We start from the raw sequence: 27,397 nt of genomic DNA on the forward strand, positions 1-27,397 counted from the left end.
CTTAAATAAAATATAAATGGTAAATGGATAGTGATAAATCTGGTACAGTGAGGTCAGGAATGTGTATCAAGAAAGTAAATGGGATGGTTTTGGATTTCTTTACCGAGAATGTATCTTCCTTTCCAAAGATTTCTCTGTTTAAATATACATGAACACCCACGTCCTTAAAAGCAAACCTGCGGTATTGCGACAGACTGGATAATTTGACATATATTTTAGGTAGTTAGTGAAATGTCAACTGGGTCAGATTTTCTGCATATGGCTTTGCACTTTGATCACAAGTTATTTTGCAGCTGTTCACGTGTACCGCACGCTCCGGTCTTCCCAGCAGACACTGCGATGGCCTTTTACTTCAAAAATATGTTATTAGTTACCTAACAGCTCTCAGGCCCAGAGAAAACAACATTCCTCTTATTTGAGAGATACATATTTATGAACTTGAAACATGTCGGTGTGGACATTTGCTACTGATTACACCTGCATATTTCAGTGGTTGAACAGTTCCTTCCAGATGTGCATTAGCCTACATAAGCCGCTCCACTGTTCTCTCTCTCTCTCTCTCGCCGTGCTATAAATGATGTTTGTTTTCATTTCTATCAAAGCAATTACACATCGTTAATCACGAGGCCTGTTGTTTTAATGAGTTTATTTATCCGTGCCACCTTCGCGCTGCCCTGATAATGTCCCTCGACTTAGCACGACTGAAACAACATCTCCCTGCTGATAAAACAGACGACAAGTGCCGTCAGCATGTTGATCAGAGAGCGAGCTAAAAAAGGAGTACGAATCTGAGAAAAAAATCGTCAAAAATAACCCAAACGCCATTAATCATCCAGGTCGCCAGGGTTCGTCCAGTTTTCATGGTCCGCTTGAGAAGTAGGGGGGCTTTCTCTCGGCTTCAAAGAGGGACTTATTACGTTTTTTTATATATTCAGCTGAGACTGCCGCAAGCTTTCTTTGAAGATTTGATCAGTTACTGATGTGCATTGTGGCTGCGCCGTGGTTCAAAGTGACACCTTTCTTTTGCTGGCCATTAAAGTCGAGATGGGAAAAGAATCAGTAAGTCTCGCATTTTTATTCCAATCACAGACCCCAAGAATAAGCTCATTAGTGCTAATTACAGGTTTCCTATTCCACCACGTTTCCTTCTACCCGTTTGGTGTGAAATTTTAATTCCATAACAAAAACCAAATGGTAAGAACACAGAGAGCAGAGTCGCGCCGCTCCACGAGGGGCCTTCTGCGGCTTTTTGTTAGCTACAGGTAACCCTCCCTCGCTGCCCGCTCGCCTGCTTCCAGCAATTTGTTCTCCTTGATGAATAACAGGTATAATTGAGTGGCACAGTTTTCTCAGCAAAGCCAATCTAGAAGTTGAGGAAATCGCCAACTTCAAAGTTGGGTACCTTAAGAGACTCCAGTAGGCGGATCTCTGAGCGAACACATATCTCATACTCAGTTATTCATATGCTAATTACTTTGCAGTGTGAGAATGACTCGATGAACTATTTTAAGTTGGCTTGGGTTAGTGTAGCTTCCTTAAAAAAAAATTGGTCAAGTTTAGATTTTCCTTGCTGATTGTTCCTCCTCCACGCCTGCTGTGATTGCTCAAATATTTACTACATCACGCTAGGTGGCTTTTTGTCAGCAGTGTTGTTGTGGTGACAGGCTGTTTTCTTGCATGCATGCACTGTGAACCCCAGCGTTCGGTGGGACTCCATCGAGCGGGATTACCCAGGGTGATTTGGCAGTGTTTCAGCAATCAGGCATCCTGCCACACAAACAGATGAAGTCAATAGAGACGTTTCCCCTTTCCTCTGAAATGTGACTCTGACAGATGCTTTGCTGACACAACAGTGACACGACATGACGGCTTCACGCACTCTCTGTGACTTCAGTTACTTATTCCGGCTCAGAAGCGCATGATTTAACACAAGATAAATGTTTGTCAGGGGTGTCACCGTGGAATACACAGGAAGTCATAGAACCGCTGTCCCGTGTGAACGAAACACAATGAAATATTCAAATGGGAATGTTCGAGAAACTTCACCGTTTCCAAAAGGTAGTTTTCACAGTAAATGGCACAGAAGAATCATTCTTGGTTCCCAAAAGAACTAAGTGTGAAGAACATTTTAATAATCTATATCTAAGAAGCTTTTGTGCAATGGAAAAGCCTCCATGGATGTTAAAGGTTCTTCATGGAAACATAGTGTTTTTTATACTTTCTTTTTATATATTAAAGGAGGGCACAAAATGAACTTTTGGTCTAATAAAACATCGGTACCTATAGTCAACCGTTCTCTGGGATTTGTTTTCATGATAATCGAATGTAAAGAGTTTTATCTCTAAAAACTGTTTAGAGTATAACGCTATATAGGGCATATAGTAAGCAAAAAGAAATGGCTAGTTTATACCACTAACAAGGCTCAAAATAGCCTCACACTAACACAGTAACATAATGAGGGTCCATACATGCAAAACGAAGCATTGAGAACTTTGTAAGTGTACAGACCGTTTAATAATAAAATACTTTATAAAGACAGTTCACTTCGTATATACAGGCGGCGCCATCTTTGGAAAACAGTCTCGACAAGTCGAACCACGAACGCCGTTCATACAGTTCAGAAGTTCGATGAAACTTCATACAGTTCAGCTCACTTGGCACGTGTTCGTGGTTCGACTTGTCGAGACTGTTTTCCAAAGATGGCGCCACCTGTATACACAAAGTGAACTGTCTTTATAAAGTATCTTCTTATTAAACGGTCTATACACTTACAACGTTCTCAATGCTTCGTTTTGCATGTAGGGACCCTCATTATGTTACTGTGTTAGTGTGGGTCTATTTTGAGCCTTGTTAGTGGTATAAACTAACGTTTTCTTTTTGCTTACTCTATGCCCTATATACTAGCGTTATACTCTAAACAGCTTTTAGAGATAAAACTCTTTACATTCGATTATCATGAAAACAAATCCAAGAGAACGGTCGACTATGGTACCAATGTTTTATTAGACCAAAGGTTCATTTTGCGCCAGAGTTCTCCTTTAACGGAATTGTTTGCACCCAAAAAATAAAATTCTGCCATTATTGAATCATATCTCAGGGCAGTGGTGCGCCTTTCCATCATGAAAGATTATGAAAGAAGTCAGTATAATTACAAAATAACACATATAACAAAATGACACATTCATCTTCTGTTTCTCACACGATTATGGCTTCAGAGTCAAATTGAATACTTTCTTGGTTTACATAATGACAGTATTTTCCAGTCAACTATTCCTTAAACAATAGTTGTAACTTTCAAAGTGATAACTTTGAAAGCAAGGTGGGTCAACTTAGCCCTACTGATACAGAGTTTTACCTTCGGTGCCGGGTCTCAAAGAGCATCAGTATCCGAGTAATCACTGTCTAAGGGGCGCAAAGGCCGAAAGTTATTACCAATCAGTGGGGTAATAGATTCAACACTTATAAATGGAGAATGCAGCATTTCTTCACAGCGAGGAGGGTCTTTGCAAGATGGATTAGGTGGGGTTTGTGAGTTCAACATTGACACAGATTCATCGTAAATCATTATGCCACAGACCTGGAGTGATTTCTGTATTAGGAGCAGAAAATGGAGTTCACCCAGTCAATGAGGAGGGCATATTTCACATCAATCACTTCCATGCTCATAGGCTTTATGCACTAGCAAGGCCACCACGAGAATGGACTGAATCAGTTGAGGGCTCTTTGTGTATATGCGTGCAGATTTCAGACAGCTGAAAATGTAAAGGTTTTAAAGACTCTGAGTAAGCAGTGATTCAATCGCAACAGGAAGTATATACTGTATGTATGTAAGGCTGTCTAATTCGATCCAATGGCGGTATTCGATTAGAGGTCTCACACGTGTTCTGTCTTTTCTCATGGCAAAGGGACTTTTAATTAAATGCAATCCATTTTATCTTATGTATTAACTCGTTATTTCATCTGACTCCATAAATGAAAAGGTTTTTCAATGATGTCTGTGCATCATTAAATCTATGTGAATGTTTGACCATTCCTTTTAACTCTAATGAAAATAAAGTCTGTTAGAATAATCAAATATAACGATTAATTATGTCAGGTAAATGTATTATTACAATTTCATAATCAAATGAAAGATAATCAATGCAAACCATCAAATGTTCTAGAACAAATAAGAAAATCCTTTACCCGATACAGAAAAGCCCTGATCCTGCCGCTGCATTTCATTATATAGCCAGACCTCATTTTATATGTAAACATGAGTTTACAGTGGAAATTTACTGTCTTCACCCTCCCCAAACTTACTGGGGCTGAAGGTATAGTGGTATTTTCTAACAGTGGAAATTAGCATTGAGTTCACACCTTCTGAGAGCAGGAGGGTTTACCCATCCACCCTCCTTTGTGGGTATGTTATCAAAATACACTTGAAAACATTATTACCTTTTGTTTTACATATTTGGAAATAGGACACTTGTACCGTCACACTTGTAGACATTTCAAATAATACTAAACACATGTATAAACACATGATAGTTGATAGTTGTTCAAATTAAAATTATGGATTCTTATGTGAGTTTGGGTGATCTATGCAAGAGTGGGGGATGTGGGGAACAAGTGTGTGTGAGAGTTCAAATGTTAGTTTGCCAAGGTCCTTCGTCTCATAGACCGCACAATTTTCCAGTCTTACATATTAATAATCTATATGAATTGGGCGGATACAAGTTTTCTGAAGAGACACAATCACTTCTTTATGATGATCAGATTAGGCTTTTATCCACCTACTGTATAAACATTGAACAGAATGAACATCATTGGTTCTTGCGTAAACGTAAACGGGTTTGGAATGACATGAGGGTGAGTAATTAATGACAGAATTGTATTTTTTTATTCTTATTATTTTTGGCTATCCCTTTAAATTTCCCTTAACCATAAAACACAAGGCAATGCAATAATAAACAAAAATGGCACGCACTCTGTGGGCTATTTTCTGTGTGAACTCTTATTTGAGTGTAGATTTATTAAAGATAGGCTACTGTTAATAATTACCATATTCATCATAAATAAGGAATCCTTTTGAAAACTGAAAAGGGTCAGAACAGAAAGTCTATTATTAAAGTCTATGTAAGGCAAGCCTATTCATTTATATGATATCAGGGAAATTGCTGAGGCTGGTAATAAAAATAATAATAAAAAAAAACAAATCAAGAAGTTTGATGGTTCTCGTCTGAATGGGAACAACAGAAGTCAAGTCGTGCTCCTTCATATCGCTAGGTAAACTCTTAAGAGAGAGAGACAGACAGACATGCTCTTTTATAAACAGTCTCACGAACAATTCACACAGTCTCGGCTGGAACTTCTGAATGTATGAATGCAGCTGGTTGTGATCATCGGAATCCGGATGTGATGAAAATGTTTCAGCTCAAAGTTTCTCCAGGAGCAGGAGCTCGAGCGCGCGGGACTCTCGCGCACAAACTCACTATCCAGCGTCTGCCTGACAGGGATTTTTGCACTATTTTGGGGAGGTATCTGATAGTTTTTACGGAGTTTTGATTCTAAGCAGGGTATTAAGGAAACTTTTCCTAACGGCACGCCGGTTTTGCCGGAGAAAGGATGCGAATAAAGGAGTTTCTCAGTTGACATGTTTGAAAGGTAATCAACCAACTTTGAAATGATCTGTTACATGCTTGCCAAACAAATCATATTGACTTAAAAAGTTGGTAAGATATTTAGGAGTGTGTTTGCGAGATTTTTAGTTTCGTTAGAGAAGAACAAACCTAAGAAAAACTTTCCACCGAGTTTAACGACATTTCGGTGGATGACGTCACTTCATAGGAAAGATATTGGTCGCGTTTGTTTACTTTGACGCAGTGTATCAGCGCTTGATGTTATCATAATAGTTTGTTGTTATCTTACAGGTTTGAGGGCTAATTGCGTGGGGCAGTGTTGTTTTTGTGGTGTGTTTAGTATCTAAACATCTGGCTCATGTCCTCGGAGACTATTTTACCTCCGGAGGGGCCTGAAGGGCCAAAAAAGCAGCTTCATGAGGAGACAAACCAACTTCTGTCAAACAGAGGTAAGAGATTAAGTTTCTATTTGTGAGATTCATATTCAGTTGAATACCTAATTAGTGTATTTTGCTGCACAAAATGGTGTTTTGTATGTTTGTATTGGCTAAGTAGTAGCCTATACTCTGATGGTCTGTGGAAAAAAGTGAGTTTTTGCACAATAAAGCAACATAGAAGCTTCACACTTGACTTTTTATTTATATTGACGGGATTGCTTGTGTATGTGTGTGCCTCTAAACAATTACTAATATAACTCAGTTTGATAATTTTAGGTCTGCGTCTGGATTTGACTTAAAACTGACAGATCATCTGCCTAAATTTGACACTGATTGTTAGAGCAGTTTTCCTTTTTTAATTATTTTTTAACATGTTAAATCTCTTGACCACATCCATTGTGATTATTTCAGGCAATTGAAAATATTTGCTGAATGACCTTATTGACAATCATTAATAATGTTGACTGATTTATCTCCTGATTTTTACCTGGTGTCCCACCAGTAACTGACTTGCATAAATGGCAACTAGCAAACAGATTCCCCGCATGTATGTTGCGCCAGTAGGCATGATAATGTTTTCATTATTTTCCAATAAAGATTGAAGGAGCGCCTTGGTAACTATTAGCAGGAACCACTGCCAATTATAGTTTTTAATTAACTTTCTAGTTGCTTGTGAGATTATCACATGTAAAATAAGCTTGGCCCCCCTCTTCTTCTTTTTTTTTTCTTAGGCACTGAACCGTTAACCATCCTATTTATACCAAGCATCATTATAGCACTGTCAAAAAATGGCAAAGTAGGACAAAGTAAGCAATCACAGGTTCCGGTGACAAATGGATTTTTGTAGGGCCTTCAAAGTCTCTCCGTTAAGACTGGATTTCCCTCCCCGGGGACTGTGTATGCTTAGAGAATAGAGCAATTTATTTCAAACTGTAATCACTAAATACAGCGATGCATCACAAGGCTGCTGGTACAGTATGTGCATTTGAGGAGTCATGGCTGGAATAAAGGGTTTCCATTCATCAGCCTCAAGCCCAGATGAAGTGATATCAATCTCTGTATCTAGAGGTACTGTATTGTATTGATCTTGTCCCATAATACGCTGTAACGAGGGCTGTAGAAAAAAGAAAAAAAAATGAACTAAACCAAACACTCTATGCTCGCCAAAAGTGAAAACAAGCTTCTGTTTGCTGAGTCACATGCTTTTTTTTCCCAGAATGCACTTGAGTGATGGAAAAGTACAGGTTTGTGCAACAGAACTGCTTTGACAATACTAAATAAATGAGCAAGCCTCTGTACTGTACGTGTGCGGCCACATCCAGGGCCGCCACAAATAGCACGAATCAGAGAAGCGCACCATCTCGTTTACTCCATGGAATTGGGAGCTGAATAAGTTTAAGTGCAGCGTTTAAAGGTTGCCTATGTCTTTGTATGCCTATCAGGCAGGTTTTGCCCACATCCATTTTCCAATTTAGATGAATGCGCTCTTTATAGCTGTAAAAACCTTGGCAGGTGTTGTGTACCCAGGAGCAGAATCGAGAAAATGAGATCCAGAGTTCTGGCCTGGGCCTACCTGATCCGCCCACACGGTTTTGCAACTGTTCACCAAAGGCATCTGTTTTATCTGGCAAATTAGAGCTTGTCTTTCTATTCTTGAGACTTAGGCGAGTCAATATTGGCCTTTTGCATGCTTGGCTTCTGGCAGCTAAACTCTGAGATTTAAAATATGACTGTGTTTTGTTCATTTTTTTGTTTGCCCAGATAAATGCAACAGCTGCTCTGATGAATCCTCAGATGCTACAGAAACATCCCGAACTCCGATACCAGGAGATCACACTTCAGACGAGCAGGGTCACATGACAGGCGAGAACCACACCCATGATGGTCTTGTTAGAAGTAAGTGCTGACAAATGTGTTAGTCTACAAACACATGTTAGTCATACTTGCTTGACATCATTGGCTAGATTCCAGTAACTGTTGTTTTTGCATATTTTTGGCCAATGTTGCCTGCAAGTATCGTCTTCACTCGACTGAGTATGATTCATGGCTTTCTCTTTCTATAACCAAGCAGATGCCATGTCGGCAGGAAAAAAAAAAAAAAAACGGTTCTCTTATCAGTTTTATCCAATCAGAAATATCTAGTCTTGAACCTTTTTTTTATCAGTCAGTGATGTATATGTGAAATAGATCTGTTTCCATATAAAGCATTTAATTTGTTACCAGTCTATACTTTACCATAAACTTCAAAAGGGTTTGCGATCCAATCTCATTTGGATTATCAACTGACGTCAACCTTTGTCAGCATTTTCTACAGTTCTGCGCTACTGAAAACTGAAGCTTACATCTGGAAATCACTGATGTGATTTTAAAACGTTTACTGTGTTGATAATTTGTTTCATTATTTACTGCTGCGCTGATATACTTTGCCTTTGGGTTTATCTTTGATTTGAGATTATGATAATGCGTAATCTGCGCTTTGCTCTGTTATTTTCATTGGTAAGATAATGCTATAGGTGCAGTAGCATTAGTTTTAGTGAAGTGTTGATTAAATGTACCGGATTTGAACCAGTGTCTTTGAATTTGAACCAACTTGCAGTGAAGTTGTTACTTTCAGTTGTTCTCCTGCCAAAGTCTTGAAAGCTTTGTGAGCAAGGATATCCCATTGAGGTTTGGCCCTTGGTTGGCCTGGATTTTGAAATCAAGGCTGAGCACTAGAATGTACTCAAATAGTATCTCTCTTACCTGGTAAAGCATGGAGTTGCATCATAGAGACTTTTCTTGTTCGGCTTATATGGGTTTGTGTACCTAAAAATGTTGAGCTTGATAACATCTTGGAGGTTGTTCCTCTGCATGAGATCAATGGTGGATCAGAACTAAGTCAGGGTATTGTTTTAGTCAAATGGATGAGGAGTGATGGAAAATCTCACTCATCACTACTTGGTCGGTTGGAAATAATTAGGGAAACAAAGATTTGAAACAAAGGATGTGTTTGGAAAATTCTCACCACTTGTTTCTGGAGGGGGAAAAAGTCCTGACACACCCACTTCCCACAGTCTCTTTGTGTGGAAATCTGATGGACTGTGCAAACTCGTTCCACAGAAGATGCAAGTTTGCCATAAAAGAACTTTTCTTTTATTTAATACATTTATTCAGCAAGAACACATTCAATTGATCAAAAGTAACAAGTAAATTTACATTTCAATTTCAAATTAAAGGGTTGGTTCACTCAAAATTAAAAATTCTGTCATTATTTACTCACCCTCATGTCTTTCCAAACCCTTAAGACATTTGCTCATCTTCAGAAAACAAATTAAGATATTTTAGATGAAATCAGAGACAGCAACCACTTTCATAACCACTTTCAAGACCCGGAAAGGTAGTAAAGACTTTGTCAGTCCATGTGACTACAGTTGTTCAACCTTAATGTTATGAAGTGACGAGAATACTTTTTGTGCACAAAAATAATGACTTTTTTCAACAATTTCTTCTCTTACTTGTCAGTCTCCAACACCGTTACGCAACATGAGCTTCGTCAGAGAAAGGCTGAAATCTCTGATTTACCAGCACATGAATAATGAATGAATAAGTTAATAAAATGGTTATTTTAAACTCTATTAATATTTCAATACAGTACTTTTTGTTATATAAATACAGCCTTGGTGAGCATAATAGATTTTACAGAACCCAAATCATTTGGTTCACTTTGACTAGTTTTAAATCTCAAATAATTATAAGTGATCGGATATCTGCATACGGCTCTAGAATATGTGACTAAACCATGTACAGTATAAGGGGCTGTCTGGCTAAGTATGGATGGAGCAGGGCTGTAAGGCAGTGCACTAATTGGATTGGGAAGTATGAGCGGGAAATCTATAGAAAATCAACTTGACTGGCCACTTTACAACAGTTTAAATATATATATTTTTTTATTATCATATTTCCATTTTAATTTGCTAGCAGAATTCACTGTCTAAAGATGAATCGCACTTATTCAGCACTGTCCATTGACTTACATGGGCAGATAAAAATGGACTACGGTTAAATGTCCTCTGCTTGAGTTATCGGTGTCATTTGTAATCGCATACTTCTCTATTAGGCTCCAAAAAGACAGTCCAGTAGAGACACGAGAACAAACGCATTACACATTCAGTCTCATATGTGTGGGATGTGGCGAACCTCTCAGCTGAACGACAGAAAAACTTGTTCTGGCCTGTAAGAATTTCAGGGTAATGATGTAATGATCGAGAGGTGTTTAATCACTGAATAATTCATTGAATGAATTCATTTTTTATTTACATCATTCTGTACGATGACAACGCCTCTGCGTTATGTGTGGAATTTTTGTTGTCTCACGCAGGGGTTACATTAGGTTCAGGATGAGGTATTTATTGTTGACATTCATAATTTAGCTTTGCTGTTAATCCTCAAAATCAAATCACATGCATTTCACCTGCATTCACTTTTGAAGAGTGCCTTAATTTCGATCAGAAAGAGTTGATTGATTCAAGATGCTAATTTTTCAGAAAAGCAAGAGCCCATTAGAACAGAGGAGTAATTTTCAAGTGATTACTTAGCCGTGGGTCATGGAATCAAAACTGGAATAAATAGGGTGAAATGCTAGCGCAGGGGTTGATTAAAATGGCCATTGTGATTCTACCTCTGTGCTAATTATTTCCTCATTGTCTTGGTGTAGACATATTTCATATGTAAAAATTCCCAGCATTTCAATTAGCGTCCTCGCAAAGTGCCGAAGCCCTTTTGGAGCTCTGCAGATTTATGAGTGTGAAATTTATTTAAATGACCTCCGATAAGAGGTGATCTACACATCTGTGAGCTATAGGTTTAGCACACCATTAGCATTTCTGATTGTACTCATTGACCATCAGCTCGGTGTTATTTCTCTCGCAGGGTGGGCATTATGGGAAACGGCGCTGGGGTTTGAACTATGCAAGGAATAATAGAGTGGAAAGTGGAGTCTGTCTGTTAATAAGATGTAGATTCGAGGCCCACGCTTTGATTAACAGCACAGCGCTGCATCTTCGAGAGCGTGAACGCTCCCGCCGCAGCAACCCCAGCACAACGCTGCCTTTTCCAGCCAGAAAAACACTTGAAATGAGAGTTGAGCGGGAGGGATTACTGGCCCTCTAACAGGGTTTTGGCTTCAACATTAAGGTTAAACCCCTTTTCTATTACAGTGATCTCTCGTGATGTGCTCCCATCCTGCCCTGCATGTTTGCAGGTTCACCGCACCTCTGCTAGGTCATTCCGTCAGGCCTCTGATCACTGGGGGGTGACCGGGGAGCCACCGACTGACTCCATTCAGACGGTGCTCCCTGCCACGGCTAAAATCGATATGGCCATCTCCCTTTAAAAAGCCTCTCAGAAACAGACGAGCACCCCTGTCCTTAAGCTTGATTCCCGGGCTTAAGGTCTTGATTGGCACCCTGAAGACAGAGTCCAGTGACCCACAGCTGTCACATTAGTGCAGTTAATGCTGAGATTGAAACGGAGCAAATAAAGAAACCTTGTCCATAGATAGATATATTTTTAATAAACTCTCCTGGCTGGCTGTAGTTGCCCCTGGAGTCCCTCTGTAAGGCCTCCAAAGATGGTTGCTGCCTATGAATCCTTATGCAAGGATTATGTGTGTTTTTGTTTTTTTGGTTGAGATTGGTGGAATCATTGAGTCACCGATGTAACTGAAAGAGAAAATACACCCCCAGACTCCTCACATCTGTGTTGCTGGGGTTTTTTGTTTGCAGTTGTCGGGAGGGAGGGTGGAGCACTCGACGTATGAAGTCTGGCAGCTCCCTCAGGCTGGGTCTGAGTCACGTCATAATTGATCTTTCGAGAAAATGTGGTAGCTGTGTAAAACGGCTAAATCTGTGCAAGATGTGCGTTTTATAACCACGTTTGTGTAGAACTTCTGCCTTTATGGGATTCTTCCATTCCATCGTGATGGAAACGGATGGAAGGGAAGGAGGTGCAGATATGGATTGCTTGAATGTTGTTTCAGGTTTCGAAACAAGGTGAAAGTATAAAAAACTGCAGTTTCGGCCTACTTTAGCAGCAACAACCACAAAAAATATTGATGGTTTAACTTAAAAAAGTAAGTAACCTGGTTGCCTTAAAATTTTAAGTTCATTGAACTGGAAAAAGTGAGTTAATACAATGAAGGAGATTAATTTAACCATCAGAAACTCAAAATTATATGTTATCTGAACTAAATAAATTATTTAAGTTGATTTGACAAAAGAAAAAATGTTGTGATTACTACACTGTAAAAAAATATTGTTGGTTTAACTTAAAAAAATAAGTAACCTGGGTTGCCTTAAAATTTTAAGTTGATTGAACTGGAAAAAGTGAGTTAATACAATGAAGTAGATTAATTTAACCATCAGAAACTCAAAATAATAAGTTATCTCAACTAAATAAATTATTATAAAGTTGATTTGACAAAAGAAAATATGTCGTGATAACAAATCTTGAAAATATTTTTTAAAATATGTAGTTTAGCATATCCCCACTTCAGATGGATTGTGTCTGCTCCACACCATCATAAGGTTTTCTGGTGGGTTTTAATGGTTTTGATGGCTAGCATGCCACATACTGCAAATGCAGATTTGAAATAGGAGTATAATAGATGAAAAGCTTAAGCCTTCACAATCTCTCTTCTTGTCTTTGGAGTTGCCGGCTGCCTTATAAAATGTAATTAAGCAGAACAAGGTCCGAAGGGGTTATTTTTTTCCACTCAATCAGCAGCCAAATTACTAAATTTGAAATTAGTAAATCCCAGACGCCTGGCTCGTCTTGTCATTGTTACAGTGAGATGGAGTAAAAGAATAGCCGAGCGAGAGCGGGACAGACAGTGAATGACTGCGAAAGAGGGTAGCCCTGGAATATTAAACGCCTTCTCAGGTGTCACATCTCTACGGCAGGTTTCATTCGAACAGCCAAATTTAAATGATTGTCAGAAAGAATTAAAAGTGTGCTGTAGCACAAAAAAAGCTGAGTAATAGTGACTACCTATTCATCTTCTGCTAGAAATGAGTATAAAATAAGATGTGAGCTACGGTGTCTCTCAGAAATTAGATATTGTAGGGTGCCAGCAAACCGGAGGAGGTGCTGTAATGGAGTTAAAACAGTTCTGGCATGTGACATTTGGGGCGGCTTCAAAGAACAGGGCAATTACTGTGATCAAGACACACTGTAGTCTCAAATAAATGTATTAAAGACACAATTGGACAAAAGTTTAAATAAGTTACCTAAAAAATATACATAGCTGTTGTGCATAAGACAATATCAAGAATGTTCTGGGTGTACCATTTTGCACCTTTCGTTTTATTTGGTCGGTTCAGATTCATTTTATGCACATAATGGATCCAGCTCAGGCAATAGATCACCTAAGTGAAAATTTTAATTCTCGGGAAGTAAGACCTTGCCACAGAGTCGGAAGGTCAAGCAGTAAACGATTTTTAAAATACTGAAGTTGAAGTCACAGCCCTTTTTTAATAATATTCATTCTACTTCCTCCCCTCCAACCAAATTCCCATGGTTTTGTTTCTATAAATACGGGGACATCATTTCAACTGAAAGAGTATATTGCTTTGGATTGAAAGGTGTAAGCTTGCCATAGGTGTTTGTGAGGAGAAATGCCACCCCGGGCTGTTTTGGGAGATGGTGGGAACTCTCCTGGTAGGTCAGTGCACATTTGCAAATTAGCATTTCAATCAGAGAGACTGGCCCATGGAGCATTAAACAGATATTTGTGTTGCATTCATATTATAATACACAAAGCTAAACAAATTCTAATGCAGCAACCCTAGCCTGGATTATTTTAAAATCTTTTTTTTATCTGTTTTTATTTTTATCGAATATTATTTTTTGAAATATTATTGTACATTTTAAAAAGTAAATACATTTTTTAATAATTTTCGACATTTTCAAAACGACTTTTTGAAAGACGTCCTTTATTTATATATTGATGACCTATACATATATAAAATACAGTTTGTATACATACAGGTTCAGTATGAGGTTCCAAATGAGCTGTCCACAGATTTTATCATTTGTAATAAAACGTAATCTATGTAACTTTTCCCCTACATCAAATAAACCTACAAAAGATCAAGCCGTTTAAAGAGAAATTTTCACTAACTTGACCATTTTAACTTAAGATAGCGGTTTTTCACCATCACAGTACTTTGCATATTTTCAACTCTTTTGTACAGGTAATGATTGTTAGCCATTAGCAGATGATGATAAGAAATGGATGGGAGCTGTTTAGCTGGATGACATGAGTTGACAAGTGAATTAATGTATGTTCCGTTTGATGGGCGTCCTAATGGGGCACAGCAAACAGCTCCACTCACAGGATGAAATATTAAAAGGCCTCGAGCCGCAAAAATACAAGGACCTACTTTTCTTTCTCTCTCTCTTTACCTTTCAGTCTCCATAGAGAACAGCGCAAATGAGAGAACATCCTCAGCCCCGTCTCACCTCCTTTCCGACATCTCTCCTGCTTGACCGAATTTTCGCCGTCTTGTTTATGCCGCTCCATGCCATTGACGTTCATACATATTCGTTCTTGGGAGGTCCGCCATGCTCTGCTTCCATGTCTTTGGGGTGCAATTTTGAATTCTTCCAGCGGAGCTATTTTCTGTGACACCGAGGCAAAGGGGTGTTTATCCACAGTTTTACATAGAGAGCGACTCCACGGTGGCACGGCGTCTCTCCTGGGCGTCCCAGCCCGCCGTCCCCGCGTGGGGCGTGCGCCGAACGTGCGGTGACAAATGGCAATTATATTTGTGTGTTCTTCATGAATCCATCAAACACTGGCCTTTTAAAAATGCTCCCAGGATATTTGAGGCTGTCAGATCCAGGGGACCAAATTGGGATGCTGCTTAGACAGTCAAGAAGCACTCACCCCCTGTTTGCCTGTGATGTGTTTGACAGCGTGTGTAGAGGAATACCATGTATTATTCAACTACAAATGTACACTCTCAACAGTTGTTGATATGTTGGAAGCAGAGCGGTTAGAAGACCAATTTGAACTGTTTTCTTTTCCCCCCTCCTTCCATTCTGCACCATAACATGGTGTTTTAATGCGACCTGTCAGCTTGTGTACAATCACCGTTTGCGAGACAATGCTTGTTTTTACGCTTAGTGCAGCTATTCAATTTTTATCACCTATCATGCCTTGGGTTGAAAGCAACATTTATATTTTATGGAGGTGTAACTTTTCTTCTGGGTTGCGTTGGCCTTTGGGCTTTCGTCGGGCCCGTGCTATCCTATCAGTGTGCACCAAATGACCGCAACATTCTCTGTTCTGTTGTTCTACGAATGTATTGCAAGATGCATGTGCAACGTGTTCCTTTACTGGGCTGCTTTTGAGGCTGTCTGGCAAAGCAGAAGGCAAATTTAGTGTTGTGGTTAAAGATCAGGTTTGGTTCAAAACACTTATAGGGGGATCCATAAACCATCACCGTTGTGCCCTTGAGCAAGAGATTTAACACCAGGCTGTTCCGGGTGGGCTATCCTGATGTACAAACATCACTTAATAAATTATTGCGTTCTTCTAACTGATGTTGCTTTTATACATTTTAAAAGCTCAACTTTTCCTGTGTGTAAGGTAGTTACCAAGTAGTGACAATGGAAAGCTTTTGTATTGAGGATTTTGTGACCTTGAAGGTTGTTTAGGTGCAAAAAAAAAAAAAAGAAAAAGTGAAAAAAAAAAATTTTTCTTCAGTAATCGTATATCTAAAGCATCTTACAGTAAACTCATGGAGTAGCGACTTCTGGAGTAATATGATAACATTATTAAAACCGAGTTGCAAAAACTACTTGTTTTTAACTTCCACTAGTTGCGCTCATATTATTGCATCAACATTTTATACTTTCAGTTTGTATTAAAATTCTAGTTGGTTTTAGTAATTTTATGCACTTTTTATTTAGCGTATATTTATTTTTATATCTGTTTTAGTATGTAAACTTACACGAAAACTAGAAATGTTGCCTAACTAAAATAAGTTTTTCATCTAACGTTTATATTTAACTTTTTTCAGCTTTGTTTCAATTAACTAAAACTGTTTTTAAATAGTTTTACTTCACAATAACATCACTGACCAGCAACCTTCCAGTCACCAGCCCTGAGCTTTGCTGACAGCAACTTCACAATTTGTGGGATACGGATTGTAAAATTTGCTGAAAATAATTGAATCATAATTAAACAAATGTAGACAATAGAGTATCCTGTTGACTCCTTACATGTGTTTGACAATTGGCCATGGCCTGTTTTTAATTGTTGTAATTTTACATTCACATCAGCGTCCTCCCAGGGTGATATGATGTTATAAAGAGGTGGGCTGTATTTCTTTTCTTGTTAACAATAATAGCACAGTCAGTGTGGACCTCCCACTAACAGAACAAAGTAATTAAGAGAACTAATTTCACTGAGATTTCATTGGGAAATCCACTCTCTACTTACAACACACCAGACAAAATTCAGAGATCTCTGCAAAAAGCAAGAATAAGGTAAAAATTAATAATTCAAAAAAATGCAGGAAAATGAATAATAATTTGAAGGAGCCCAATAAACATGAGGTGCGTATCCTGAAAGAGCGTACAATAAGACTTCCAGCAGAGCTGAATGCACACTAGTGTAACTTGCTCACTTTGCCATCACTACTGTTGTCCATGACCACCTCCTCATGTTTGTTACATGTTTGGGTTTCGGTCACACCTTGGCTTAGGTTTGAGGAATACTGTATTCAGGTTATGGATTATGGTTACACTCTAAAAAATGCTGGGTTGTTTTAACCCAATTTTGGGTCAAATATGGACAAACCCAAATGTTGGATTAAAAAATGCAATTAATAAATTTAACCAAGCAGCTGGGTTTGTCCATATTTGACCCAAAATTGGGTTAAAACAACCCAGCATTTTTTTAGAGTGTAGGGTTGGGAATTGTGATATTGTTCTTATTCAAAACCGGTTCTTTGATGCACTAAATCTGGGCTTAGACTACAGGACTGACATATACCCTGAAGAAGGCTGTTTGTGCCGCTACGTGTGGGTTGTATATTTTTTTCCCCAACATGTTTTTAACTTTTCTATCATGATATAGCCAGTCCAATAAAGGCTTTTTAATTTTCTAAAGAAGAGTGCCTTGGATTTCCTTTTTTTGACAGGTCTGGCTACTTTTAAAATCCTTACCAATTATGAAATCTGAACCAAATTATGAGATCTGGTTGCATCACACACAGCCTCAAGGGATAAAATGTTCACCGTTGTTTGGGAACACTGTCAGCATGTTAGCTTATAGCGTTAGCAGTTTCTACACTTAGCCGGTATGTTTAAAACGGACACGATTTCTCCCCAGCTCTTCTCTTTGTCCATAGAAGACAGATTAGGCAGTCGTTTTTTTTGCCACTCTTCCATTAGCCATCCCTGCTGTCCAACAGAACCATAACAAGCAGCTTGATTCACCTCCATATCCTTGCAAAAGTGCTGATGTAATTGTAGTCATAATCATCCTTGTTTAAAATAATAAATATCAATGTTTGATTTTATCAGGGCAGTCCCCTTTGAGTCTGTGAGCAGATCTGGAAGCACCTCACATTAGAGCCACACATCGTAGCCAAATCGGGATCAATCACCTGCAGTAGTCTGAACTAGGGGTCGACCGATTATCGGTGCAGATATTAAGCATTTTTATGGTTATCGGTATCGGCCATTTTCAAAACCGATTTGCAGATAAAATAATTTTAATTGGTTCAAAATATTGGTTATCGGTCTATTTTATCTGTAAGAATCAGTATTGGCATCGGCCCTGAAAATCACATATCAGTCGACCCCTAGTTTGAACCATCTTAAATGTGAACGGGTAATTGCATGGTCCCCCAATCCCCTTCCCAATTCTTTCTTCCTTGGATGATTAATAAACCATAATCGTTTACTGGAGTTAGAATAATTTTTATAGTGCATGATGCATCAACATGTCACTCGTACTGTTGTGTAAACTTGGCTTTTAAAATTTGGTGAATATTTGCTAAGCAACATTTCCTGTTTTGTTTCTTAATTGAAAATTTACTAAAATAAAACTTTTCCTGTTTTGCATTTTATATTAAAATAAATGCTATAAAGGTTATTAATTTTGTTTGGGTTAGTAATAACATCCAGACACCTTCAAGTCTTTCTGGTCAAAAACAGTTGATTAAAAAAAATATGTGTCTGTCTCTGTCTCTCTCTAGCTCAACCTCAGCCTCTGCCCCAGCCAGCAACATCCCTGCAGAAGGCTATTGATGGAGAGGCTGGCAGGCAGCAGAACGGTCTGCACACTGTGCTAAGTAATGGCCATGGCACTCCCCGTGGGGTCACACAACCGCCCTCCGCCGAACCCAAGAAGCACCCATCGCCTGTCTCACACCGTGTGCAGAGAAAGCTTCGCTCTAGCCTGTCGGTCAACAGCAACAGCAGCAGAAGGAGCAAAAGCAGCTCGACGGGTTCCCATAAACCTGGCTCTACTCCAGAGGGTACATGACATCACACACACATACACTCGCACACAAACTCGTATGTGCTTCTTCCCTCCGCTTAACCGCAACTAATCTGTTACCTTTCTGTTCTGTGTCCTGTAAAAGCACTGCTTTACTTCATCTTTCATAACTCCCAACTAGATTGATCTCTTTATTTCTGTGGTGTTGTATTGTCTCGCAAATGGGAAGGAAAAACAGAAGGCCGATCTGAAAAAAGCAGCTTGCACATTGTCAGGTGTGATGGTAAGGAGAGGGCAGTAATGAAGGAGATCGCTGGTGCATTCGTAATGGTCACCAAGGTGTGACCTTTTAACAAGACTGTGGAGAGCGGGGGTCTGCCATGTGTCAACCCCGCCTCAGCAGGGGCTATCGCCAGCCTCTCTCACGGTGTCCTCTCATTAAGACCGGCTCTCTGCCTTGCTTCTGTGTACCAGCGCCACTTTCCTGGCTCATGGATTGCGTGATGTTCAATCATGCTTGTCTGATACCTTAACCCTTTTAAATCAAGCAAGTCTTGCACCTGCTGAGAACTTCAGATTCTCTGTAATAAAGCAGTTTGTATGTTTCATACAACATGCCCTGGCAGTTAGCTAAATTATAAGGGATAATTTGGGAATTATCATCCCATAAGTGACTTGGCCCAAATGTGTTTTCATGAAATAGTTTCAGGAAGTTTGGAAAGAGAAAACTTGATGAATATATTTACGTTTATCATTTATTGGTTAAAAATGTAATGCTCTATAATACAAAGTACGTCATTGGTGTTTGCTGTTGCTACAGTTTTTTGTAATGTATTTATAAATAATAATTTAATTAATAAATACATTTTTTTATTTTAAGATTTATTTGCACAAAGGTAACCATCGGCCTGCACTTATTAGGGAGACTTGATCCTGTGTGTGAAAAATTAAGGAAAGAATGTGAACATTTTTTCAACACTGGAAAGTTTTAGATCAGATTTATCACTCAGGTGATTTGCGAGTAGGAACCTACTAAGAGGTGCATGTAACAAACACCATCATCTCCCTACGGATTTAACGGAAATGTGTATTTTAAAAGGCGTCATAGTTTTCACATCTTAATTGGAGATGGGGGGTGTGTGAACAGTTCAATAAGTCTGTCTCATTACAGCTTGTGTGCGTGCGTGTGTTATTTGTAGAACTGTGTTTTGAATCAATATGTTCTCTCTCAAGTAGTAATTTCCCCCTGGAAAACAGCAAGCTGTTGTGTTTTAATGTTTACACGGATTACCATAATCTGTTTGCCTGTGAAATTAGCCTCTAAACAGCCTGGGAAGCTGAAGAATAAAGCTTTACAAGATCTCTGCTCAGGGGATTGCGATTCCTCGTGTTCTTGGCTGCCGTCGCAAGCTGCGATAACAGCAACCCCAGCAGAAAATCAACTAATTGAGAGATCTTTTGTTCCGTTGCGGGTGGGTTAGGACCTTGAGTGATGGCGTGTTTGTGATTGTGTTGTGTTGCAAGTACGCAGTAGTCTAAAATCCCTCAGACAAATTCAATTAAGGCTGCGGGATGTACGCAGAAAGCTAGCGCGGTCATTAGCAGTGCATCGTAATGCCATGTTTTTCCCGTCTTTGCAGCTTCCCCAGCGTATCCAGAGTTCTCTTTCAGAAAGTTTACAGCACTCACTTCCTTATTGACTTCAAATTAACTGCTTTTTTATTTCATTTTATCTCCCTCTCATTTGGTCTCTAAAGCCGCCATGTACAACCCATGCACCAGTCAGTCTTTCTTTATTTGAACGTTCCTCCACCGCTCGCTTGTTTTATGTCACGCTGCCTTTCTTTTTGATGTTAGCCTTTGGAGTTTTCCAGATGTCTCAAACTATTTCCTCCAAGGCGCTGGGGCTGTTTTTGGCCTCGCTGAATCTGGGCATACTCCGCTCGGGCTGACATTAAACATGAACCCTCTCATTGGGGCGATGCCGGTTTTGCGGCTGAGATAAGGCAGCTTGTCTCCTGTGTACATTACACAGACTCTCATTCCTTAAGATTCACACTAATCGCTGCTGATAAATTATACATCCAAGGGAATTCATTATGTACTGTTGCTTTTAAACCCGTTTCTAGAAAGAAATTGTTGGTTAAAAAAAAGGGCAAGAAAAAATAATCTGTGTGGACACGTGTAATTTTTCACACTTGTTCAATAGGAAGCCTCAAATCAAATCATTTATTAAATGAATTGGTAATCAAGTGGCAAGTGCACGCTTTTGATTAGCATGTATTGTATATGAGTACTTTAAGCAGATGAATTAAGCAAACAGTTGATGTAGCTGATGTAGTTGGCACAGGCGAAATCTAAAAGTACGCCCGTTTGACCTTTCAGAAAGCTGATGTTTTAAGCCTTTGGTGGGCCTGCATGCAAACTTGTTTCATGTTCAAACACTGTCCAGGCTGCACAGCACCACCGCTGGTCAGCTCCACCGCCTACAAAAAGAAATCACTTTGATCAAACAAACATGAACATCCAGTGGTCTTCAGGCCTCGTCCTTGCTCCCCCCCCCCCCCACCACCACCAGAGCCCCAATCAAACCCAGCAATCTCTCTGACAGCTCACCCTGGACTGATGAAAGTCATGCAAATTTACATTTTAAACTGATAACGATACACACCACATTGCAGTGATTTCTCCGATGCACTGCGGTTTGGGTTCTACAGTTGATTAGAGGTCCGAGCGGCACGTCCGGCTGGTAGGGGTTCACTGTTATTCTCTACGGCACTGTTTACGCGGGAGCACAGTGTGAGCGCCGTGCCGATTATTGAAGCTTAGTTTGAGTAAAAGATGTTCTGCCGCTGTTTGTTATGGTTACATTTTTTTCTGCCTTGTATCTATTAGCACACTGTAGTCTGGTTGTGTACCATTTAATTAAATATGAGTTGTATTGTATTTGTATTGTATTGAGCGATTTGAGGATTCAGTTCTTGATAAGTCAATTATCTACCAGAATTTTGGGTGATGTAATATTGCACAAACAGGTTACTTTTGGTTTGGTTATGCTAATATTAATTAATATTTTTGTGTTGATTTTATTTATTTATTTGCATTAAATATCTCAAATGATGGCTGAACAGTAGTCTGACAAATAATTGTATTTTTAATATGATTTATTTTGCTAGAGAGAGAGAGAGAGCGCACAATATAGATAACATAACCTGTTATCCTGTCAATGTAAAACTGTGTATCCATGTCACCTTAAACAACTGTAATTTGGCATCGTATGTGGTGCACCTGCGAGAGGAAGGTTAAATGTTAATCAGAGATAAGAGAAACGACAGCATTAACACGCCAATTTGCTGGTGAAAATGTTGGACGCTGTTAATCAGCTTTACGTGACCGACCCTGTGCTTTTGCATGATAATAACCCCATTATTCACAAAGCTACTAATCAACCCAAAAGTGGAATTTGTTCCTTTTGAATTTCTCTGATTCCTCTTTTGCTCTCACCGCTGCTGAACCGCCGTCTTACCCTCCCACACAAACACACGCAACACATGTAGACAAACGTACTCTAGTCTTGCCAGCCAGTATGATTAAAACAAACAAAGTGTTGTAAAATACATAGACTTTATAAATGATTAATTCTATTATTTTTTATATATATTTTTCATATTGAACTAAATTTAGTTTTTAAGCCTAAATTTGATTTTAAAGCTGAAGTGCATAATGTTTGAGCCACTGGCAACATCAAACAAAATGGCAAAACACAAGAAAAGTGACACTACTTTAAAAACTAAAATAATTTTGTATGTTTATTCAATGTTTTTTGTTTTGTTCTGCCTCTGAGAGCAGACTGCTGTGTCCACTGCATCCTGGCCTGCCTGTTTTGTGAATTTGTCACTCTGTGCAATATGGTGGTGGCTCAGGCGTCGTGCGGCACCTGCACGTCAGAAGCCTGTTGCTGCTGCTGCTGCGCAGACGACCTGGGAGATGACTGCAACTGCCCCTGTGACATGGACTGTGGCATTATGGATGCGTGCTGCGAGTCCTCGGACTGCCTGGAGATCTGCATGGAGTGCTGCGGAATCTGTTTCCCAACATAAAAGCCCAGATGCATGCAGGCGAGAGCCAGGACAGATGTTGAGTGTGAGTGAGTGTGTGTGTGAGTGAATGAGAGCTACTGAGTGTGTTCATTTCACACTTGTGAAAAGTCTGTTCCTGAGCTCAAAATGACCATAAAGGTCATACAAAAGGACAAAAACACATTTATGTACTTCACATATCCTCGTAGACTAAAAGTGCACAAAAGCATATTCAGCGCTTTATATTCAATGCTTTAATATATCAGAGCTTGACTGTTTTAACTAAATTTCATCTCTTTGCAGAGGTTCTTTTGTTTCCAAAGACGTTTGTTTCACACTTTATAATTTTAAAAACTTGCAGATGGTGGAATTAAAAACAGTAGACGTCACATCACTTGAGGTCGCACTGCACATCAGTGTAATTTGAGTGGAAACAGAGCTTTCACACTGTCAGAGAGGTCAAGCCTTTGTGGGTGTTGAGTGGAATTCTTATTTTGAACTGTTTCTGAAAAAGAGAGGGCTGTTTTTAAATGATAGCCAATTTTGTAAGTCTTTATTTAAACTGTGTCTACTGTAGCTCATTTAATTAAATGTCCCTAAGCTCTTGAAACAACATTAGCTGTTAGCTTGCTGGTGCTTTAAAGATGCACAAAAGAACTGGATACACCGAATAGTGTAGAAAGCAGATGCAGAAATTCACTTTATGCATCTTGCGAATTGCGAGTAAACTTGACTTTGTTTTTCTTTTAGTAAGCCTCTGCTAAAGATACGCATCTTTTTGCTTTAGTATATCTGAACACATTATTGGAAAGTGTTACATTTGTTGTATGTAGTTCAGATTGCATTGCCTGAGACTTTCTTTGTGAATTGTAAAAAGCTGGCATTTTTCAGCATTACGTAAGCTTATGTTAGCATCATAACATTAACACGGTTGTTTTTTGTTCAAAGCGCATAAAACCTTCGGTACATCGTTTATGTGATTCGTCTGACTCATCTCGTCAAAACTGCTTACGACATACTTGCCAAACTGCACTTCAGAAACACAGTGTGACCTAAAATATTCAACTGAACCCGGTTCAACGCAAACAACTTTACCTCTACTGACCTTACCTCTCTTTTGACGAGACCCACTTTAAGACCAAACTGACCAGGACTGGCTCTTTAACACTGAAAATCCGAAAAAAGTATAGTTGACTTATGATGATACTATAGAGGTTTGTTGTTACTGTAAAGGCTTTTTTGAGTCAAATGCATTTTAATAGTAAGCAAACTAAAACTTGAGATTTTCAGATTAATTTGAATGGAAATGCACAAATACATTGACGCAAAATATATACATCATTGACATAAATACATTGATGTAAAATCTCAGAGAAAAAGAAACTAATTAAAAAAGATTGAGATAAAAATAAAAATGCATTTCAGAGACCGGTGTTTAAATTTAATTGCAAATCTGTAGCTAATTGCAATGTCAGAGGACCAGACAAAGATGTAATAGTCTATAAACAAGTCTTTTAATAAAATCATGCTTTCCACATTCAAAAATGCTGTTTCCATGATTATGAAACATGTTTTTTATTTTATTTTTTTTAAAGGAATGTGAAGCTTAGGATCTGTATCTGTTCAGCATACTGTATTCAGCACAGTTTTATGTTTCTTCTTTATCCTCAAAACACTTTTTTTTTTTGTAAAATATCTGCATTATGTACCAAGCGTTGGTTTGTTAATGGACCATCAACATTACAATTTTCTACAAATAAAATCTAAAACTGGAGACTAAGACATCTGTACCTGTTTTGTGATGCAGCATTGTGTGATTATTCACTGAAAATCGTCTACACGTTTTTTGTTTTCTCAGAAAGCCGCCCGTGGTCTGAATGTTTATCAGGTGCATGTCATGCATCAGTGCAGCTAGGCTGTTTGCCATCACACTCAGGCATGTGGTAATTGACTCACCTGTGCAAGGTCCAGAGATAGATATAATGTAATTCGTTAGCATCATAGTCGGCGTATCAAATTGTAATGTCTCCAGAGTGATTTTGAAGGTTTGTGATTGATTCAGGACGGTATGTCGCACTGATTTAAAGGTTGGAGGAGTTATACGTTCTATTAAACTGGCTGAGGAGTTTTGGAAGGTGACTGGATAATGCTTCCAAAGATATGACTTTACTGCCCTTTTGTCAATTTACAGAATTGTTTCACTTTCGTCGGTTATATTTGCAATTCAACTTTTCTTGGGTATTATTGAGTAAAAATAACCGTCCCTTTTGCTACCATTTAATGTGTGTGCATATTTATGTTTATATTTACGATACTGTTAATTCTGTTGATTTTTTTTTAAATGTTTTTGAAAGAAGTCTGTCTCACTTTGATCAAAAATTCAGGTAAACCATAATATTTTGAAGTGTTATTACAGTTCAAACTGTTTTCTGTTTTAAATAGAATTTAAAAAATAATTTATTCAAGTGATGGCAAAGCTGAATTTTCAGCAGCCATTATTCAAGTTTTCAGTGTCGTCATTCAGAATTCTGAAAAAAAAAAAAAACAACTGTTGTGCTGCTTAATTTTTCTGTGAAAAACATTTTGATAATTAAAAATAAACGGTAAATTCATCAAATAATCATCAATTTAATTTGTCCTTTCTGAAAGTACTTATTTCTTAAAATAAATCTCACTGGCTCCAAACATTTGAGCAGTGGAGTATATACTGGACATTTTATTATTATATTAGCCATCAGCCACCTTGGTTTCTAGATATAGAAATCTGCCTTTGATAAAACTCATTCTCTAAACAATCTCACATAGGGATTGAGCCGTTACATCCGGAACATGCTTAAGTCAGGAGAAACCTGTGCCTTTCCCTCTGGATGGTGGTCTCTCCTGACCTTTGCCAAACCTTTGTCCCTGTTAACCTCTCAATTAACCTCGACACCACCCCACCTGTGCTGCCATCTGTTCCCACCCACAACCTGCTGCCTCACCCTCACTTCCTTCTGTCGTTTTCTGCCCAGATACCGCCTGCCAGAAAATTACCATCTTATTTCACTAATGGCATTGCTGGAAATATTGGAAGTCGTCTCTAATCACATGGGAGATTTTTTTTTCTTTCCTTCCATATTCTTCCACTTTTTTTCTTGTTCAGAAAGAGGGGGAGTTGAGAAGTCCAGGTAAGTGTGCAGTGACCTTTTCACAAAGTCACCCACCTCTTCTCCTTTTAATCAAACCCCCTCTGTTCCTCGCTGTGTCACTGCTTGTAATGTCACAATTAAGGTGGCTCCATTGTTTCTGTTTTCAGGCTGCAGAGACGTAGCGCTTCTTGGACCCTGGGTCATTTCTCTTGCAATATTAAATAAGTCATTAGAGACCCGTGACCACCACCCCCACCTTAGATAGTGGGAAATGACTATCTTCTGTTACCCGCCACCTTATGTATAGCGCATATTCAAAGTTCTAGTTGCATCGTGCTTGCATCATAAGAGGACACAAATATGCGGTTTAATTTGTGCAAGTGTGTATTATGATATTGAATGATAAAGAACAAAGATAAATGGGACCTATTATGCCCTTTTTTATAGTCTTGGATTTTGTTTGGGTTTCCTAAAATAGGTATTCATGCTTGAATGTTCCTAAAACATTATATTTTACATTGCAGCATCTCTGTTTAGTTTCGGTTTCTATGAAGCCCCATACATTTGAAAAGCACAATGCGCTCTGATTGGTCGGCTGGAGCAGTGTGTTGTGATTGGTCAACAGTTTTGAGTGTGTTTGGCAAATGTCACGCTCTTACCATAACCGTGAGTTTAACCTCAACTAGGCCTCGTCCCGTTTCTCCGTGTATGCCGTGGGCGGGAATTATATAAATGTGTAATATTGTGACGTGTGTGTGTTGCCTGAAGAGGACTACAATCGAGGCGTTTCAGGAAGTTCAGAAACGGTGCGCAATGATATAGAGAATAACCCTTTTTGGAGTGACTTTGTGCAGACATTTTTCATACTCGAACAGCAAAGAAAGTTGAACAAAAGTATAATATGAATTTTATCACCTTTGAAGATGATAATTACTGGCACCTGGCCCTCAGCTAACCCAACGTTATGGCTTCTTAAGTGCTAATAATGACATGGCAGTGCATCATTCTTCTGATGTTTTCCATTTCTTTAACGTTCACAGGCACTTTGTGGACCAAATCCACCCCTTGTCTTGAAGTCAAGCACTTCTGTTCATCGCCAGAGCCATATGCATAATGTACCATCCTGCCCTTTTTAAACATCAGAGTCAATGAGGGGTATGAGTGGACAGTCTTTCAGATATTTGAGTTTGAAAGGTAGATCTGTCAGTCAGGTAAGCAAAGGCAAGACGTGGAAGACACGGAGGGGGAAAAATAGAGTTCAAGAAATGTCACTCTCAATTAATCTCCTCCGTTTCTGTCCCCATTAAAACCCTAACACATGGGGGATGCTTTACAATGCAAATGGCCTCATTAGCTAGCCACACTTAATTGACTGTGACAGTGGCTGGGAATGTTTTGCATTCAATATTTTTGTTTTCTTGATTTAGATCTTGAATTTGCTGATCAAAATGGTTGTTTACTGAAATACATTTGATAAAAAATGGCAACATGAAAAGCTACTATTTTATATAGCAAGCGCGAGATGGTTTATTCTAATTCTTTTGTGTATTATTTCAGGGATGATGGGGGGGGGAAGCATCTATTTTCTAACCTACGACAATCACCTCACAGCAAACAGCTTGTCATATTGTGCGTT

The 27,397-nt window shown here is 38.9% G+C and overlaps 1 protein-coding gene across 1 annotated transcript; it reads left to right on the top strand.

Moving 5' to 3' along the window:
* The first annotated feature begins 5,356 nt into the window (after positions 1-5,356).
* On the top strand, positions 5,357-24,413 carry mdfic (MyoD family inhibitor domain containing). The gene is made up of 5 exons (XM_039667929.2): positions 5,357-5,646; positions 5,913-6,070; positions 7,820-7,954; positions 18,310-18,591; positions 22,404-24,413. The coding sequence occupies exons 2-5, from the start codon at positions 5,980-5,982 to the stop codon at positions 22,652-22,654; spliced, it is 759 nt and encodes a 252-aa protein (XP_039523863.1). The 5' UTR covers positions 5,357-5,646; positions 5,913-5,979; the 3' UTR covers positions 22,655-24,413.
* The last annotated feature ends 2,984 nt before the right edge of the window (positions 24,414-27,397 follow it).

This window comes from Pimephales promelas, chromosome 24, assembly GCF_988280905.1.
Source record: "Pimephales promelas chromosome 24, fPimPro1.hap1.1, whole genome shotgun sequence".
Lineage (NCBI taxonomy): Eukaryota > Metazoa > Chordata > Actinopteri > Cypriniformes > Leuciscidae > Pimephales > Pimephales promelas.

Bases quoted from the DNA above. Each gene is read 5' to 3' on its own strand.
- mdfic (XM_039667929.2), top strand. From the start codon at position 5,980: ATGTCCTCGGAGACTATTTTACCTCCGGAGGGGCCTGAAGGGCCAAAA. The intron at 6,071-7,819 runs GTAAGAGATTAA...TTGTTTGCCCAG, and splicing joins CCAACTTCTGTCAAACAGAG to ATAAATGCAACAGCTGCTCT. The intron at 18,592-22,403 runs GTACATGACATC...CTCTGAGAGCAG, and splicing joins ACCTGGCTCTACTCCAGAGG to ACTGCTGTGTCCACTGCATC.